At 37.5% G+C, this 14,728-nt stretch overlaps 1 protein-coding gene across 32 annotated transcripts in view; it reads right to left on the minus strand.

Annotated features, from left to right (window-relative positions):
- Positions 1–14,728, minus strand: part of BPTF (bromodomain PHD finger transcription factor) — a 133,869-nt gene that overhangs the window by 53,253 nt on the left and 65,888 nt on the right. For 28 of the 32 annotated variants that reach the window (XM_069541802.1, XM_069541829.1, XM_069541823.1 and 25 more), the window contains 4 exons: positions 11,055–11,243; positions 7,241–7,428; positions 5,393–5,748; positions 4,123–4,254 (listed from right to left, as the gene is read on the minus strand). In XM_069541802.1, coding sequence (XP_069397903.1) covers positions 4,123–4,254; positions 5,393–5,748; positions 7,241–7,428; positions 11,055–11,243 — 865 coding nt within the window. The remainder of the gene's footprint in view (positions 1–4,122; positions 4,255–5,392; positions 5,749–7,240; positions 7,429–11,054; positions 11,244–14,728) is intronic. The other 4 variants (XM_069541828.1, XM_069541820.1, XM_069541811.1 and 1 more) reach the window with 1 other exon arrangement.

Here is a 14,728-nt window from a genome sequence, read left to right on the forward strand (position 1 = left end):
CTTTTTAATTTTCATATTGTTTTACAGTTTTTCAGTCAATTAAGTATATAATTAAACCAACTTCAATAACTATCCCTACATTTACCTATGTATGTTTTACATCTCTTGGCAAACTGCATTAACTAATACTTTTAGGAAAAGTTGACAGTAACAGTAAGGATTCTCTTGTTTTGTTCTACCTAAATGTTAATGGGAAAACTTCAAGAGTTCCATAAAAAAACATGATGGTTTGGTCTGAAATGTATCTTTACAACAAAGCAGGGTGGGTAGGGGTAGTCACTCATTTATTTCTATTTACTGAAGTATTTTTTAATACTTAATACAAGAATTAATAATGAACTCATATCTTTTTAATAAACAAATACCCTCCTGACATCTAAAGAGAAAATCAAAGTTTTCTCTGACTTCTTAAGATAGCACGGTATTAATAATCTCCTAAAAACAAACGTTCAATGCCAAGAGGAAGTCAATTTTGTCATAATTTATTATTCTTTTTAATTTACTCCTGAGTATACTTCCTAATGCTTTAAGATTTCCTGCATATACTTCTATTTGCTATTAATTATTAATCAATGGTAAATATTAATAAATGAGACAGGATCTTACTTTTCCATTTAACTGTTTGCCTATTTATCAAGTTATAACACAGATAGAACTAATGCACAAGATTTCCTTTTTTCCATATGGAACAATTTAAATAGAATTACCTGTTTTCCTAAAATTCGAAAAACTTTCTTATGAAATCCTCTGGTCCTGCCCAAATCCTTACTCTGATAGGCATAGTGATATCCTTCAAACTGAACCAGACATTCTTTTCGTGCCTAAGAGCATGGCCTCTGCCCTACCTCCAACGGCTGAGACCTGTGGGACTCCTCCTCCCCAATCCTTCTCCCACTCAAAACAAGGCGTTCAACAGGATGCTTTCTCTACAGATGCAGGAAGCCTGAATGCTATGTCAGTGGACTCTGAAGGTTTGAAATCACAGCATCAGCGACAGAGAATCAGAAATGTTCTTAATATTGGTTATTTGTCCTTTGACCTCTCCTTTTTTTTTTCACCTTTCCTGATAATCTCATAGAGATTAGTAAACTGTAATAGTATCTAAGTTATTTTTAATCCTAGGAAGAATTTAAGTCCATTCCGTTTGTGTAAGTTTCTATCAGGAGCAGCAATTACATTCAAAATGGGAGGGAGAAAGGAGAGAGGGAAAAAAGTATCCATAAGATTTATAGGTTGGTGGGGAGGAGTGGGGAAGACTACAGAAAACTTACAGTAACCTTTGACAGATAGAAAATATTTAGCAGGCATACTTACTTTTCTTTAAAATTTCTCATTATAAGGTAAAATACAGCCGTAAAAATCAACACAAAATATATTTATATATTTTTAAAAGTATAGCATTATACCTTTGGAGTGGGCCCAAAGGGGCAGGCAAGGTAGGAGGAGTCTTTAGTTCAGTCAGTGGTGTCTGTCTCTTTGTGACCCCATGGACTGGAGCACGCCAGGCTTCCCTGTCCATCACCAACTCCTGGAGCTTGCTCAAACTCATGTCCATCAAGTCGGTGATGCCATCCAACCACCTCATCCTCTGTCATCCCCTTCTCCTCCCGCCTCCAATCTTTCCCAGCATCAGGGTCTTTTTCAATGAGTCAGTTCTTCGCATTAGGTGGCCAAAGTATTGGAGCTCCAGCTTCAGCATCAGTCCATCAGTGAATATTCAGGACTGATTTCCTTTAGGATGGACAGGTTGGATAGCCTTGCAATCCAGGGGACTCTTCAAGAGTCTTCTCCAACACCACAGGTTCAAAAGCATCAATTCTTCGTACTCAGCTTTCTTTATAGTTCAACTCTCACATCCATACATGACTACTGGAAAAATCATACCTTTGACTAGATGGACCTTTGTTGGCAAAGTAATATCTCTGCTTTTTAATATGCTATCTAGGTTGGTCATAACTTTTCCTGCAAGGATCAAGGGTCTTTTAATTTCATGTCTGCAGTCACCATCTGCAGTGATTTTGGAGCCCAAGAAAATAAAGTCTGTCACTGTTTCCACTGTTTCCCCATCTATTTGCCATGAAGTGATGGGACCAAAGGCCATGATCTTAGTTTTCTGAATGTTGAGTTTTAAGCCAACTTTTTAACTCTCCTCTCTCACTTTCATTAAGAGGCTCTTTGTTCCCCCTTGCTTTCTGCTATAAGGGTGGTGTCATCTGCCTATCTGAGGTTATTGATATTTCTCCCAGCAATCTTGATTCCAGCTTGTGCTTCATCCACTCTGGCATTTCTCATGATGTACTCTGCATATAAGTTAAATAAGCAGGGTGGCAATACAGCCTTGACGTACTCCTTTCTCGATCTGGAACCAATCTGTCGTTCCATGTCCAGTTCTAACTGTTGCTTCTTGACCTGCACACAGATTTCTCAGAAGGCAGGTCAGGTGGTCTGGTATTCCCATCTCTTGAGGAATTTTGCACAGTCTGCTATGATCCACACAGTCAAAGGCTTTGGCATAGTCAATAAAGCAGAAATAGATGTTTTTCTGGAACTCTCTTGCTTTTTCCATGATCCAGCGGATGTTGGCAATTTGATCTCTGGTTCCTCTGCCTTTGCTAAAACCAGCTTGAACATCAGGAGGTTCACGTATTCCTGAAGCCTGGCTTGGAGAATTTTGAGCATTACTTTGCTAGTGTGTGAGATGAGTACAATTGTGCAGTAGTTTGAGTATTCTTTGGCATTGCCATTCTTTGGGACTGGAATGAAAACTGACCTTTTTCCAGTCCTGTGGCCACTGCTGGGTTTTCCAGATTTGCTGGCATACTGAGTGCAGCACTTTCACAGCATCATCTTTTAGGATTTGAAATAGCTCAACTAGAATTTCATCACTTCCACTAGCTTTGTTTGTTGTGATGCTTCCTAAGGCCCACATGACTTCACATTCCAGGATGTCTGGCTCTAGGTGAGTGATCACACCATCATGGTTATCTGGGTCATTAAGATCTCTTTTGTATAGTTCTTCTGTGTATTCTTGCCACCTCTTCTTAATATCTTCTGCTTCTGATAAATCCATACCGTTTCTGTCCTTTATTGTGCCCATCTGTGCATGAAATGTTTCCTTGGTATCCCTAATTTTCTTGAAGAGATCTCTAGTCTTTCCCATTCTATTGTGATACTCTATTTCTTTGCACTGATCCCTGAAGAAGGCTTTATCTCTCCTTGCTATTCTTTGGAACTCTGCGTTCAAATGGGTATATCTTTCCTTTTCTCCTTTGCCTTTCAATTCTCTTCTTCTCACAGCTATTTGTAAGGCCTCCTCAGACAACCATTCTGCCCTCTTGCATTTCTTTTTCTTTGGGATGGTCTTGATTAGTGCCTCCTGTACAATGTCACGAACCTCTATCCATAGTTCTTCAGAAGGAGTCTTACTTTTCACATTAAGTAATAATTTATGCTTTTCACTGTAAGCTTATATTATTTTTATAATAAGAACTTTTAAAGTTACAAAATAAATCCATTCGAGCTAAAAAGTAGAGTTGCGTCACAACAGCTATCCTTTTTGTTAACCAGGTGCTAAAGTCACGTAACTCTTGGACTACTTAGGAGCTACATCATGTTAGGCCAAATACTCGTTTCTAAATATATCAGATCTCCAGTACATTCCAGAATACATATTCAAAAAACATGAGCATTCTTCCTATTCAATAAAAATGCTTTCACTTGATGTTGCTTTTTCAGTTTCTTTTTTTTTTTTGGCTGAGCCTTACAGCGTGCAGGATCTTAATTCCCTGCAGGGGAAGCACAATCTTAAACCACTGGCCCACCAGGAAAACCCCTAAAGATGTTTCTTTTACTTAAGAAAATATTTTTCATTTGTATATACCTGATCTCTTCTGCTCTTCATTACAATCCTATGTCATAAATAAGAACTAATATTCATTCAGGGTTATACCTTAGAGAGGAGAAAAATGAGGTCAAGGTTGTTCAGTCGCTCAGTTGTGTTCGACTCTTTGCGGTCAAGATTCGTTAATACGGCTTTTTAACGACATTAACTTTCATTATTAGTAGACTAATACTCCAAAAGGGAGTCTAACACATCATTCATAAAGCTCAGGACTCACTTACCTGGTATGTCCTAAAGATTCCCGCCATATTGGCAGCATCACAACTGGCTTGACGGCACACTCCAAAATAGCTAAAGCCAATGCAAATTCTCTGGGTTTGCTACACATCTGAACAGCCTTGATCCAATTTGCCCTATATTTCAGAAGTGGGGGAAAAAAGGGGAAAAACAAAATTTCATCTTGTTGATCTTAAATTAAAAGCACCAGAGTTGTAATTTATGACAACTTTACTTTATAAGGCATGTCAAAGTGTTAGTCACTCAGTCATGTCCAACTCCTTGTGACCCCATGGACTGCAGCCGTCCAGGCTCCTTTGTCCATGGGCTTATCCAGGGGAGCCCCTGGTGGCTCAGCCAGTAAACAATCTGCCTGCAATGCAGGAGACTTGGGTTCAATCCCTGGTTGGGAAGATCCTCTGGAGAAAGGAGTGACTAACCACTCCAGTATTTTCGCCTGGAAAATCCCATGGACAGAGGAGACTGGCAGACTACAGTCCATGGGGCTGCACAGAGTCAGACACGACTGAGTGACTAAGCACGTATATAAGGCATATGTTTCTATGCTAAACAAGTACAAAATACACTGCTACTGGAAGTTTCTACCTCACAGAATCACAGATTTTGAACACTGGAGGAATCTCAGAAGTCAGTTAGTCCTCCAAATCCTTACACCTTCTATGATGTCCCAACTTTGTTGGGACTCCATTTGGATCCAGGAATAAAGACTGCTTTCCAGAAATCTTCCAAATGTCAGTGTTGGTTCATTAACTTTATATGTTAAATTAATCAATCAATTAATCAATTTATTGGTCATATCGCACAGCATGCAGGATAGATCCCTGACCAGGGATTGAACCCATGCCCTTAGAAGCATGGAGTCTTAACCAGTAGACTGCCAGGGAAGTCTTGGTTCAGTAACTATAGAAGTACACTCATATTCCTAACATCCTCAGTGTTTTGCTGACTAAACTGATATCATTCAATTTACGAATAATGATAGTTTAGGGATTTCCCTAGTGGTCCAGTAGCCAAGACTCTACACTCGCAATCCACGGGGCCTGAGTTCCATCCCTGGCCAGGGAATCAGATCCTACATGCCACGACTAAAGATCCTGCATGCCGCAGTAAAGACCTGGTGCAGCCAAATTTTTTAATATTTATTTTAAATTTTAATATACACATTTTTAAATGACAGTTTAAAGTGTGCAACTGCAATAATTTTATAAATATTTACTATATTCACAGCAATAAACAAACCTTAGTTTCCTTTACCTGTGCGAAGCCCAATTGGGATGAAGAAAGGAAGAAGGGATATTGTTTTCCAACTGGGTGATAGTCAGTCTCAGAGTAGATATAGTAAGAACTTTGGACCCATGGACAGAACCATTCCATTTGAACTCTCCAGCTGGAGTCAGGCAGAATTTATGTGCAAGATGTCTTCTCTTATCATGGTCTTCTCTGTGCTGATGCTTATTCAACGCAAATGAATTGGTGGAGTACTGATTGTGGTAGACGCGATACTTCCCCTCTTGACCCAACTTAAAATAATTGTTGATGTTTCCCTTCATGACCACTTCCTTTTTGGTGCTCAACCGTGAAATTTCTCCTTGAGAGTTAACTACTAGTACCTGGCCAAGAAAATAAAAAGAGACTCCATTATTTGTGTCAAATGCATAATAAATCTGATCAACTGTCTTTCCGTAGTTTTTAATTTATCATTCAAAGTAAGTTAAAATATATCTTATGACTGCACTTTTGAAGTTAAAAGCTCAGTTATAAGCTAAAGCTAATTATTTATCATTAAACAACCAAGACGTGCCTGCAAAAAGAAAAAAAATTAAGCTTTATTAAAGTGCCTGTTATATGTTGGACATTAGTAAGTACTTTTATATATCTCAAATATACACCTGAAACCAAATGTGTGATATATAAATCATTCAACAATCATTATCTCAAGCTTACAATACTCAGGGGTTAGGGTTAAGCACGAGGGCATTACATGTACTATTCCCCTCCAAAATACACTCCTAAAAATATATTTTATTCTGTTCCTTTTATCGTTCCAGCTTTAGATAAGAGCCCATAGATATATGAAAACAGTGTTTTAAATAGTTGATTCCAATCCTTTAGTGGCCTGTGAAATCAATAGTGGGCCTTATCCAGCTTTATAAAAAAATTAACTATAATACAATAGACTAGGAAAGAAAATACTAGAGTGCTCCCCACACAGTAAGGTAAAATCCTATTTCAGGAAACTTTTAAATATATGTACTGGGCTGCTAAGGGCTTCCCCAGTGGCTCAGTGGTAAAGAACCTACCTGCAATGCAGGAGACACAGGTTCAATCCCTAAAGGAGGAGGAAATGGCAACCCACTCTAGTATTCTTTCCAGAACAAACCCATTGACAGAGGGGCCTGGTGGGCTACAGTCCGTGGTGTCGTAAAGAGGTGGACACAACTGAGCATGCGTGTGTGCACTGGGCTATGAAAAATGTCTTACTGAGGGTCAGAGTGAAAAACCTGAAAACCTCTGCTTTAAAGCTTTTTCTATGATGTTAAAAACACTGCATATTCTTGCAAATATCTACCCTGCAAATAATTCTCAAATCTGAAAGACACAACTGTGACCCTTATTCAATCACCATGGCTGGCTGGGGGACAGAAATATTAAGTCTTAGCTTCCATTTTTTCTTCTTCAAAATCAGGGTTAAGATGATGTTCTACATACTACTGTCTGCTGTCAAGAGGTTAAGTCCCATCCTTTAGTTGCAGGTTCACCTAAAATGACTACAGTCAGATCTGAGCATTAAACCTTTAATAAAGCCCACAAAGAGCCTACCTGTTCCCACATGTGAAAAAGGAGCCTCTATCTCTTTAGAACTGCATACAATAAAACTAACCGTATATAAAAAAGTATCCATGTTCAGCATTTCTAGGCATGGACTGAAACTGGGGTGTACATTTATCATAACATAAACCTAACACTTTTCATCTTCTTACACACTACACTCTCGAAGTGAGGAAAATACAGTTTAAAAGTGTATGTCTACAAACATCTTGCCTCTATTTTAAAAATTATTTTACATTCCAGAGATGTTTGTTTTAAACAGAAAGAACACACCTCTTTCCCCTCCTTAAATAATTTATTTGCTTCATGGGCTGCAGCAGCCACCTGTTGGCTCTTCAGCTGACTCAGTTTGCTGTCTGGGTTTCGTAACCTGGTGATAATCCGAGTTGAACCAGATGCTCCTCTTCCTCCTCCAGGAGACTCACTTATTTCCCCATTAGACTTCTCTGATTTGAAATCACCTGTTATCAAACGAAAAGCCAAAAGTAATTGCTAATAGTAAGTAGACTATATATAATAAGTTATTACTAATACCTTACTAATCCAAATAGTCTGATAGACAACTAAGATCCAGAAAACAAACAGAAAAAGTCCTTGAATAGCCAAAGCAAATGGATTAATTCTTCAAAGTTTTACTCCAAAGAAATTATGTCAGAACTTCACTGTGAGTCATTATTTTACAGAAAATTCAAACATGCCAGGTTATCTGTTGTAAAGCTCATCTACCAGAAAAGCGGAAGGGCTGCTACAGGTTAACAAGGAACAAACATAACTCGAAATGCAAACTAATAAAATATTGCCTTATATATTCAATGTGGGTTTCTGTATTAAAAGGATATAATTACTTTTAGAAAGATTTCCACTGAAAGTCTGTTCAAATACCTAACTGTTTAAAGCTTATAAACATAAACTACATGTTCTCCTAAGGAATCTAGGTAATTATCTGTGTTTGCAGACAATGTACATATGAAAATCAACTGCATTAGTTTTTTTTTTTAATATAGTAAAGACCTCTCATATTTTCATAACATCAATTTTTTAAAGTGATGGATTTAACTGCCAAGGAGCAAGTTCTGCTTTCCCATCAATCTCACTTCAGCTGAAAATTCCTATATATTCTAAAACTATTGCATCACTATCCAATTTCCACTGGCCAGATGGTTAAACAAGACCTCATTTTCCTTTTTCAGTTTTTAAAAACTAAGTGTGGCAACGGCAAATGAAACACCAAGCAGACAATAATGCCACTGAGTAAATCAAGATGCGGCATCTTGCCATCTCAGGCTGGAGAGCAGGTAACCTTCAAGGTGAGGTAGCAAAGCAGTTGGTTAGACTTCCCACAATTTTCTCTTGGGTCTCAGACCATGACTCTACCCATGCTGGAGGTTTGTGCCAACATGTTGAGCTACAGTGGCTACTTCTCAGGACCATCACTGAAGTTCTCCAATAAAGACATTTTAAACTTCACTTAGTCAAGGCCAGACTTCCTAAAAGCAGAAAGGGAACAGCGCGGCACTTTTTAAACAGAAGGCACTCAATTTACAGCCAAGGATCCAATAGGCAAGAGTCCATTTGTTGCCACTTACTAAATTTAGTGCAAATAAGGGCGAGGAGGCAGAAAATTCATCCCTGGGGGAAATACTTGAAGGAACAGAGAAAGGGGACAAGGCTGAGTGGAAGTCATTATCTACTACACCCTGCAAAAAGGGTGTATTCTCCCTGTTACAAAAGAGGGAATCACAGCGATGCAGCCTGCAGGCAGAGTCCAGAACTGCTGGACCCTGGTCTCCCTAACTCCTTGTTTAATGATGTCAAGAGGCAGGAGCCTATACAGACTTTGCTCACCTGAGGGCTAGGGCAGACAAACTGGGTGAGTAGAGCGGGTGTACCTTCAGGTACCCTGAGCCAAGTTTCTGGGCATTAGGTACGAGCTGGGGGTCCAAGCAATCTACAAGGGGTATGACTGCCAGAAAAAACTCCAAACCTGTCAAACAGGATGTATAATTATTCAAACCTACCTACAGCAATTTCCAGCAGGCTATCCCTCACAGGTGGACCTAGGCTGGTAAAGCAAGATGGCCTCCAGCAGGGGGATCTTGCCATGTTCTTCTCACATCTTGTCCATATCCATCCTCCCAGAGAATCTCCCCAAAAATGCCAGCCAGGTTTATCAGAGAACACCATTCACCATCAGGATAATGAGTGTTACAGGTAGTTAAAACTCATAACCTGGCTCATGGATTGTGAGATCAAGGTAAGCCACATCCAGATGTAATCAAAATAGTACACACAATACACAGAAATCCTAGATACAATGTTATCAGATGTAATTTGGGGAGAGAAGTTTTTGAAAAAATTTTCAGTTGTGGGTGAGACCTTTGCATTATGTCAGGCAGAAGCGCTTCTGAATCTACGCCTGTACCGAGCTAGGGTGGAACTGTGGATATTCACTGTTTGCTGTTTCCACATCTCTCTTTATTTGGAAAACCATTCCTACCCTACTTGAATCATATACTTTTGCTGGAGCCATCAATCATAATACCTTGCCTGCCCTGGCCACAGGGGTGGAAACAATTCCAACAGGCCACTCAAATTCCTTCCTCAAGCACTTTTGATTTGGAGCAGAAGTAGGGGCCTTGCCTTTGGGTCACAGACCATGGAAACTTATGAATACATGAAACCGCTGAGGCCATCTTCCCTGCCACTTGGGGAAAGCCTGTCTGTATTAGGAGAGAACGAGGTTAACACACAAACATATGCAAATCCAAAAAGTTGAGACAGAAAGAGGAAAATGGAAAGAGTTTTGATACCTGGGGGGTCCAGTTATGCCTGATGATGGCTTGGACTTCCCAATTACATGAGCTAATTAAATTCCCTTTTCACTTAAGCTAGTTTAAGCTGGTTTGGTCACTTGCAATTGAAAAGGTTCTAATTAAAATAGATTTCCATCTCACACACAAAATTATACACCAGCAGGATTAAAGACAAAGTTATAAAGTATTTTAGGTGAAATTACTGTAAAATATATGTATGTTCTTGGGATAGAGATAGTCTTCCTTACTTAGTAAGACACAAAATCCAGAGAAATCCTAAAGAAAAAGATATATTTAAATGCATAAAAAAATGTAAAAACTTTCTGTACAAAGCAAGCAATGCCTATTTAAGTACAGAGGTAAAATCAAAAATTAATACCCAAAATACATAAAGTGTTCCTAAAACTCATTGGGAAATATCAAAAGTCAAGAGAAAAAATTGAGCAAAAGACATGAATAAGCAATTCACAGAAAGTTCAGCAAACACATGAAAAGAAAATCAACCACATTAGTAAGCAGGGATATGCAATTTTTTTCATGAAATACCACTGGCCAAAATGTAAGAGGTGAAAATGTGAAGAAATACACATATATGTAAATTATTAGTATAAATTTCTTTTAATGTACAATTAAGCAATAGCCATCATTATTTTTAAAATGTACGTACCATATGATCCAGCAATTCCACTTACTGTATCTACACTGCCAGAAATACTTACATAAGGAGACAAAGATATATGCCGAGGTTGTTAAAAAGCACCACTAGTTGTAATAAGGAAAAAACTGTTAACAGCCTAAATGTCCATTAATAGAGAAACAGTAAATGAATTATGGTTCATCCGTACTGTGGCATATCATGCAGCGGGTAAAAAGAATAAATTCAATTTATTACATGAAAAGAACCCCTACATGTATTACTGAGTGAAAAAAGCAAGATGCAGACAACACATGCAGAATGATCCCGTTTAAATATTTTTTTAAAAAATGTTTTTTGTAAGCATACATACATAAATGTAACTACACGGAGAAAGATACAATACCAATTAATGGTGGTTACCTTTGGGGAGGGGGTGTGAAATAGATGTATTTTTTCCTATATGCTTGTTTTTTTAAAGCAAAAACACTGAGTCTGAGTGTTACTTATGCTTTAAAAAAAAAAAAAAGAAAGAAAGAAAATCCAAATCTTCCCACCCCCATCAAACTTGTATTTTAAAAAATTAAAAAAAATTAAAAAAAAAAAAAAGTTCCTCTCATTGTATGAAGTGTATCCTTACCTATCTCTTCTTGAATAGAGACAGGTGTATGGGGCTCTCTTTCTCCATTTTCAGGATCGTCAGCTGCCTTAGCAGGCTCACTCTGGGAAGAGCTTAGTTCACTGCTGCTGTTACTGAGCTCCAGATTAGGCTGGATGCAGGTAGTGGGAGCACTAGTGTTACTGCTGTCACATGTCTTGTTAGGTTCTTCTAGAAAAATAGAATATCTGAGTTTTAAACTGGAAATCACATCAAAAATAACTAATTGTCAGAAAAGACATTTAATTGTTTTAGGGTTGCATTACAAAGCCAGATTTTAAAAAGAAAAAGCTGCTCATGTATGAATAATGCAATGTATGAAAAGAAATTTGTAAAGAACACCCTGTGAACTGTCTTTTAAGTCTCTCAGCATTAACTCAACACACAGTACAAAGCAGACCATCTGTCAGAGTCAAGTGATGTAACTATCTCACAGAATTTATGATGATATGATATGCCAGATACTGCGAAAGTTAAGTTAGTGGAGAAAATCCCTCAAAATCAGAAATTTATATTCTTACTTTTCAAAAAGTCTTCAAACAGTATTCTAAATGGAATTAAACAGGATTACTTCTCTCTAAGGTTTTCCTGCCTGAATTCTATACCCCCAAATTTAACTACAAGGTAATGCTTAAGTGATTGCTAATTTTAAGAATATAACAGTATCAATAAGAGTATAGTTGCTGAAAGACCAAAACGAACACTACCATGTACTGAAAGCCTATGTCGTTCCTCGGTAGGTCAAAGATCTAGAGCCTCCTTGTGTATTTCATTTTGCCACTATTAAGGTAGCTTTTATATCGATCATCTAAAGTAAAAGTGATTGACAGTATAGTACAAAGACTATCTGTAATACGTTGTGAGTTCCTAAATTTTGTTTTGAAGGAAAAAAACAACCACCTGATAGAAAAATGGGAAAAATATATGAACAGTGACAAAAGAAATGAAAATGGCCTTTAAACATGGAAATAGGCACATTTAATTAAAACTAAAAGAAATGCAAAATGAAACTATATGGAGAAACTACCTCCCAGCTACCAGAAGGGCCAAAAATCCAAGTCTCATGATATACTCAGGTCGAGAGGCAGTAGCTTAAGAGATACTGCCATACACTGCTGTGGGAGTGGCAACAGGGTGCCAAGTGGATACAAGGGAACTGACGATACTTAGAAAAATTACAGTTGCAACTACTCTTAACCTAGCAATCCCATGTCTATAAATCTATCCCCAAATTCACTGGCAGAAATAATACTACACTGCTTATTTGCAGAGGTATTCACTGTAGCACTATAATGGCAAAAGACCAGAAAAAGAAAATGCCCATCAATACGTCACTGGCTGAATAAAAGACGGAACATACAGTAAAATATCATGCACCATAAAAAGGACTGAGAGGATCATCATATCCACATACAAACTGATCTCAAGATTAAATGTAAAAAGAAACATGCAGAAGAGCACTTAAGAGTATGCCAACATTATGTAAGAAAAGGAGAGAAATATGAATTTATGGATATATTTTGCCTTTCTATACAAAAAAAAAAACACTAAAGAAAAATGAATAAAAATGGCTACCTATAAGGGAAAGGAAGGATATAGTTACCTAGAGAGGGAAGGAATGAAAGTGAAAATTCTCTGAACAGATATTGTTACACACAGCTGGACTTTGGAATCATGTAAATGTTTTGTATTTAGTTAGAAATGCAACCCCTAAAAAGTGAAAACCAATGGAAACAAAAAAAAGTCTAACTGTGCATCAAGTTGTTGGCATGACTGCACAGAGAAAAAAATTATTTCAAGTGACTTTGGAACACAGAATTTTGACTATATAGTCTTATTGGAAATATGGTACAAAGATGAAAAGCTGAAAAAAACCTTAAATGCCATTAGGAAATCTTACTGTGAGCAATAACATTGGTATTATGAAATTCTATGCTGTTTAAAACATTTCTTTGTATTACTGTTATTAATGCATATCAGTATATTGATAATTATAATATAATAATGTATAATTATTAATTAACATCTGTATCAGGATAAAGCAAATATATAATTAAGCTACTGTTGTTAGGAACTAAGCCATTCAGTATAAAGAAAAAGATACAAGTGTTTAAAAAAGAAAAAAAAAACCTATACAATCCTCAATCTGAATTTGAAATGTCAACGTGAATTGGTCTTTTTCTTTTCTGAAATATGTATTTCTTAACACTACCCACCAAAAAAATCCTACAGTGTACTTCATAAAAGAATAGGCAATCAATCCTATCCCCAGGTATTTTGATCCTGCAAAGACTGAGCTCAGAATTTATCTGTTTAAACTTTCAAGGTGCTAATGAGCTGAGGACTCCTGTAACTCATTAACACACAGCGTTTTTGTTAACTTGTCCCAAATTAATTTGCCTTACGTTCTCCTCCATTTCAGTTCAGAATTCTGAATTTGTTTTTCAATTGTTCTAGAACTCTTGACCTCTTTACTTCATTAGGCTATAAGATTAAAGAAATCTCAAGCATTTGCTTTAAAACACCACAAAGGTTTCAGTTCAGTTCAGTTCAGTTCAGTCGCTCAGTTGTGTCAGACTCTTTGCGACCCCATGAATCGCGGCACGCCAGGCCTCCCTGTCCATCACCATTTCCCGGAGTTCACTCAGACTCACGTCCATCAAGTCCGTGATGCCATGCAGCCGTCTCATCCTCGGTCGTCCCCTTCTCCTCCTGCCCCCAATCCCTCCCAGCATCAGGGTCTTTTTCAATGAGTCAGCTCTTACCTACAAATTGTCCCCACAGTTCAACTAGACTAGAAACTAAAACCAAACAAATTTTAAAAAATAAGAAACAAAAGAGTAACATTTTGCTGCAGAACCTCCAAAAGCTATTCTTAGTCAACTCAATGAGGTGAGCCAGTAATAAAGCAGTGCAGCATCCAGTATCAGCAGCCTCTTCTGTCCACTAGCTTCCTGATAATAGTATCAAAACCTAAAGCAAAGTACTATCTTTATCCCAAAAGTTAAGAAGCAGATTAAATAAATATGTTCTTATCATTCAACTCTATAGATGTTAGAGTTTCAATATGTCTATGGAAACATTTTCAAAGCAGTTATAAATAGTTACGGATATAAAGCCAGTTTTATCTATTGTTATTATCTTCTTAGTCCCAGGCATTAAATCTAGAGGCGTAACTTAAATAAAAACAAATGCTGTCTGCATTATAGGTTTGAATACCAATACTCTGCAGTACATTTGAGGTTAAGATGCTAGAATGACATGCCCCTCTCTTCTCTTATAAACTGAAAAAACGGACACTCTGGTACAAAAAGTTTCTAATCTAAAATCGAAAACAAAAGTATAACTCTGAAATTGAGCTTTTTGTTAACTACAAAGGAATTATGCTGAATAATAAACAGTATACTTGCTATAAGGCATCATTTTGGGCAACATAACCATTTTCATGAGTTGAAGTGAAATGTTTGGAGTAGAGATGAGGGGGTGGTGGCGGGAGAATCTGAGGAATAGATATTCAGAGATTAACTTTTTAAAGTGATGTCTACAAACCTCTCTCAAAATACAGCCCCTAACTCAGTTTAAACTTCAGTCTCAGCTACATAAAGTCTTTCTAATCACTGAAAATACCCAACTTGAAGTCATGAAATCTGTCCATT

Source organism: Ovis canadensis, chromosome 11 (genome assembly GCF_042477335.2).
Source record: "Ovis canadensis isolate MfBH-ARS-UI-01 breed Bighorn chromosome 11, ARS-UI_OviCan_v2, whole genome shotgun sequence".
Taxonomy (NCBI): domain Eukaryota; kingdom Metazoa; phylum Chordata; class Mammalia; order Artiodactyla; family Bovidae; genus Ovis; species Ovis canadensis.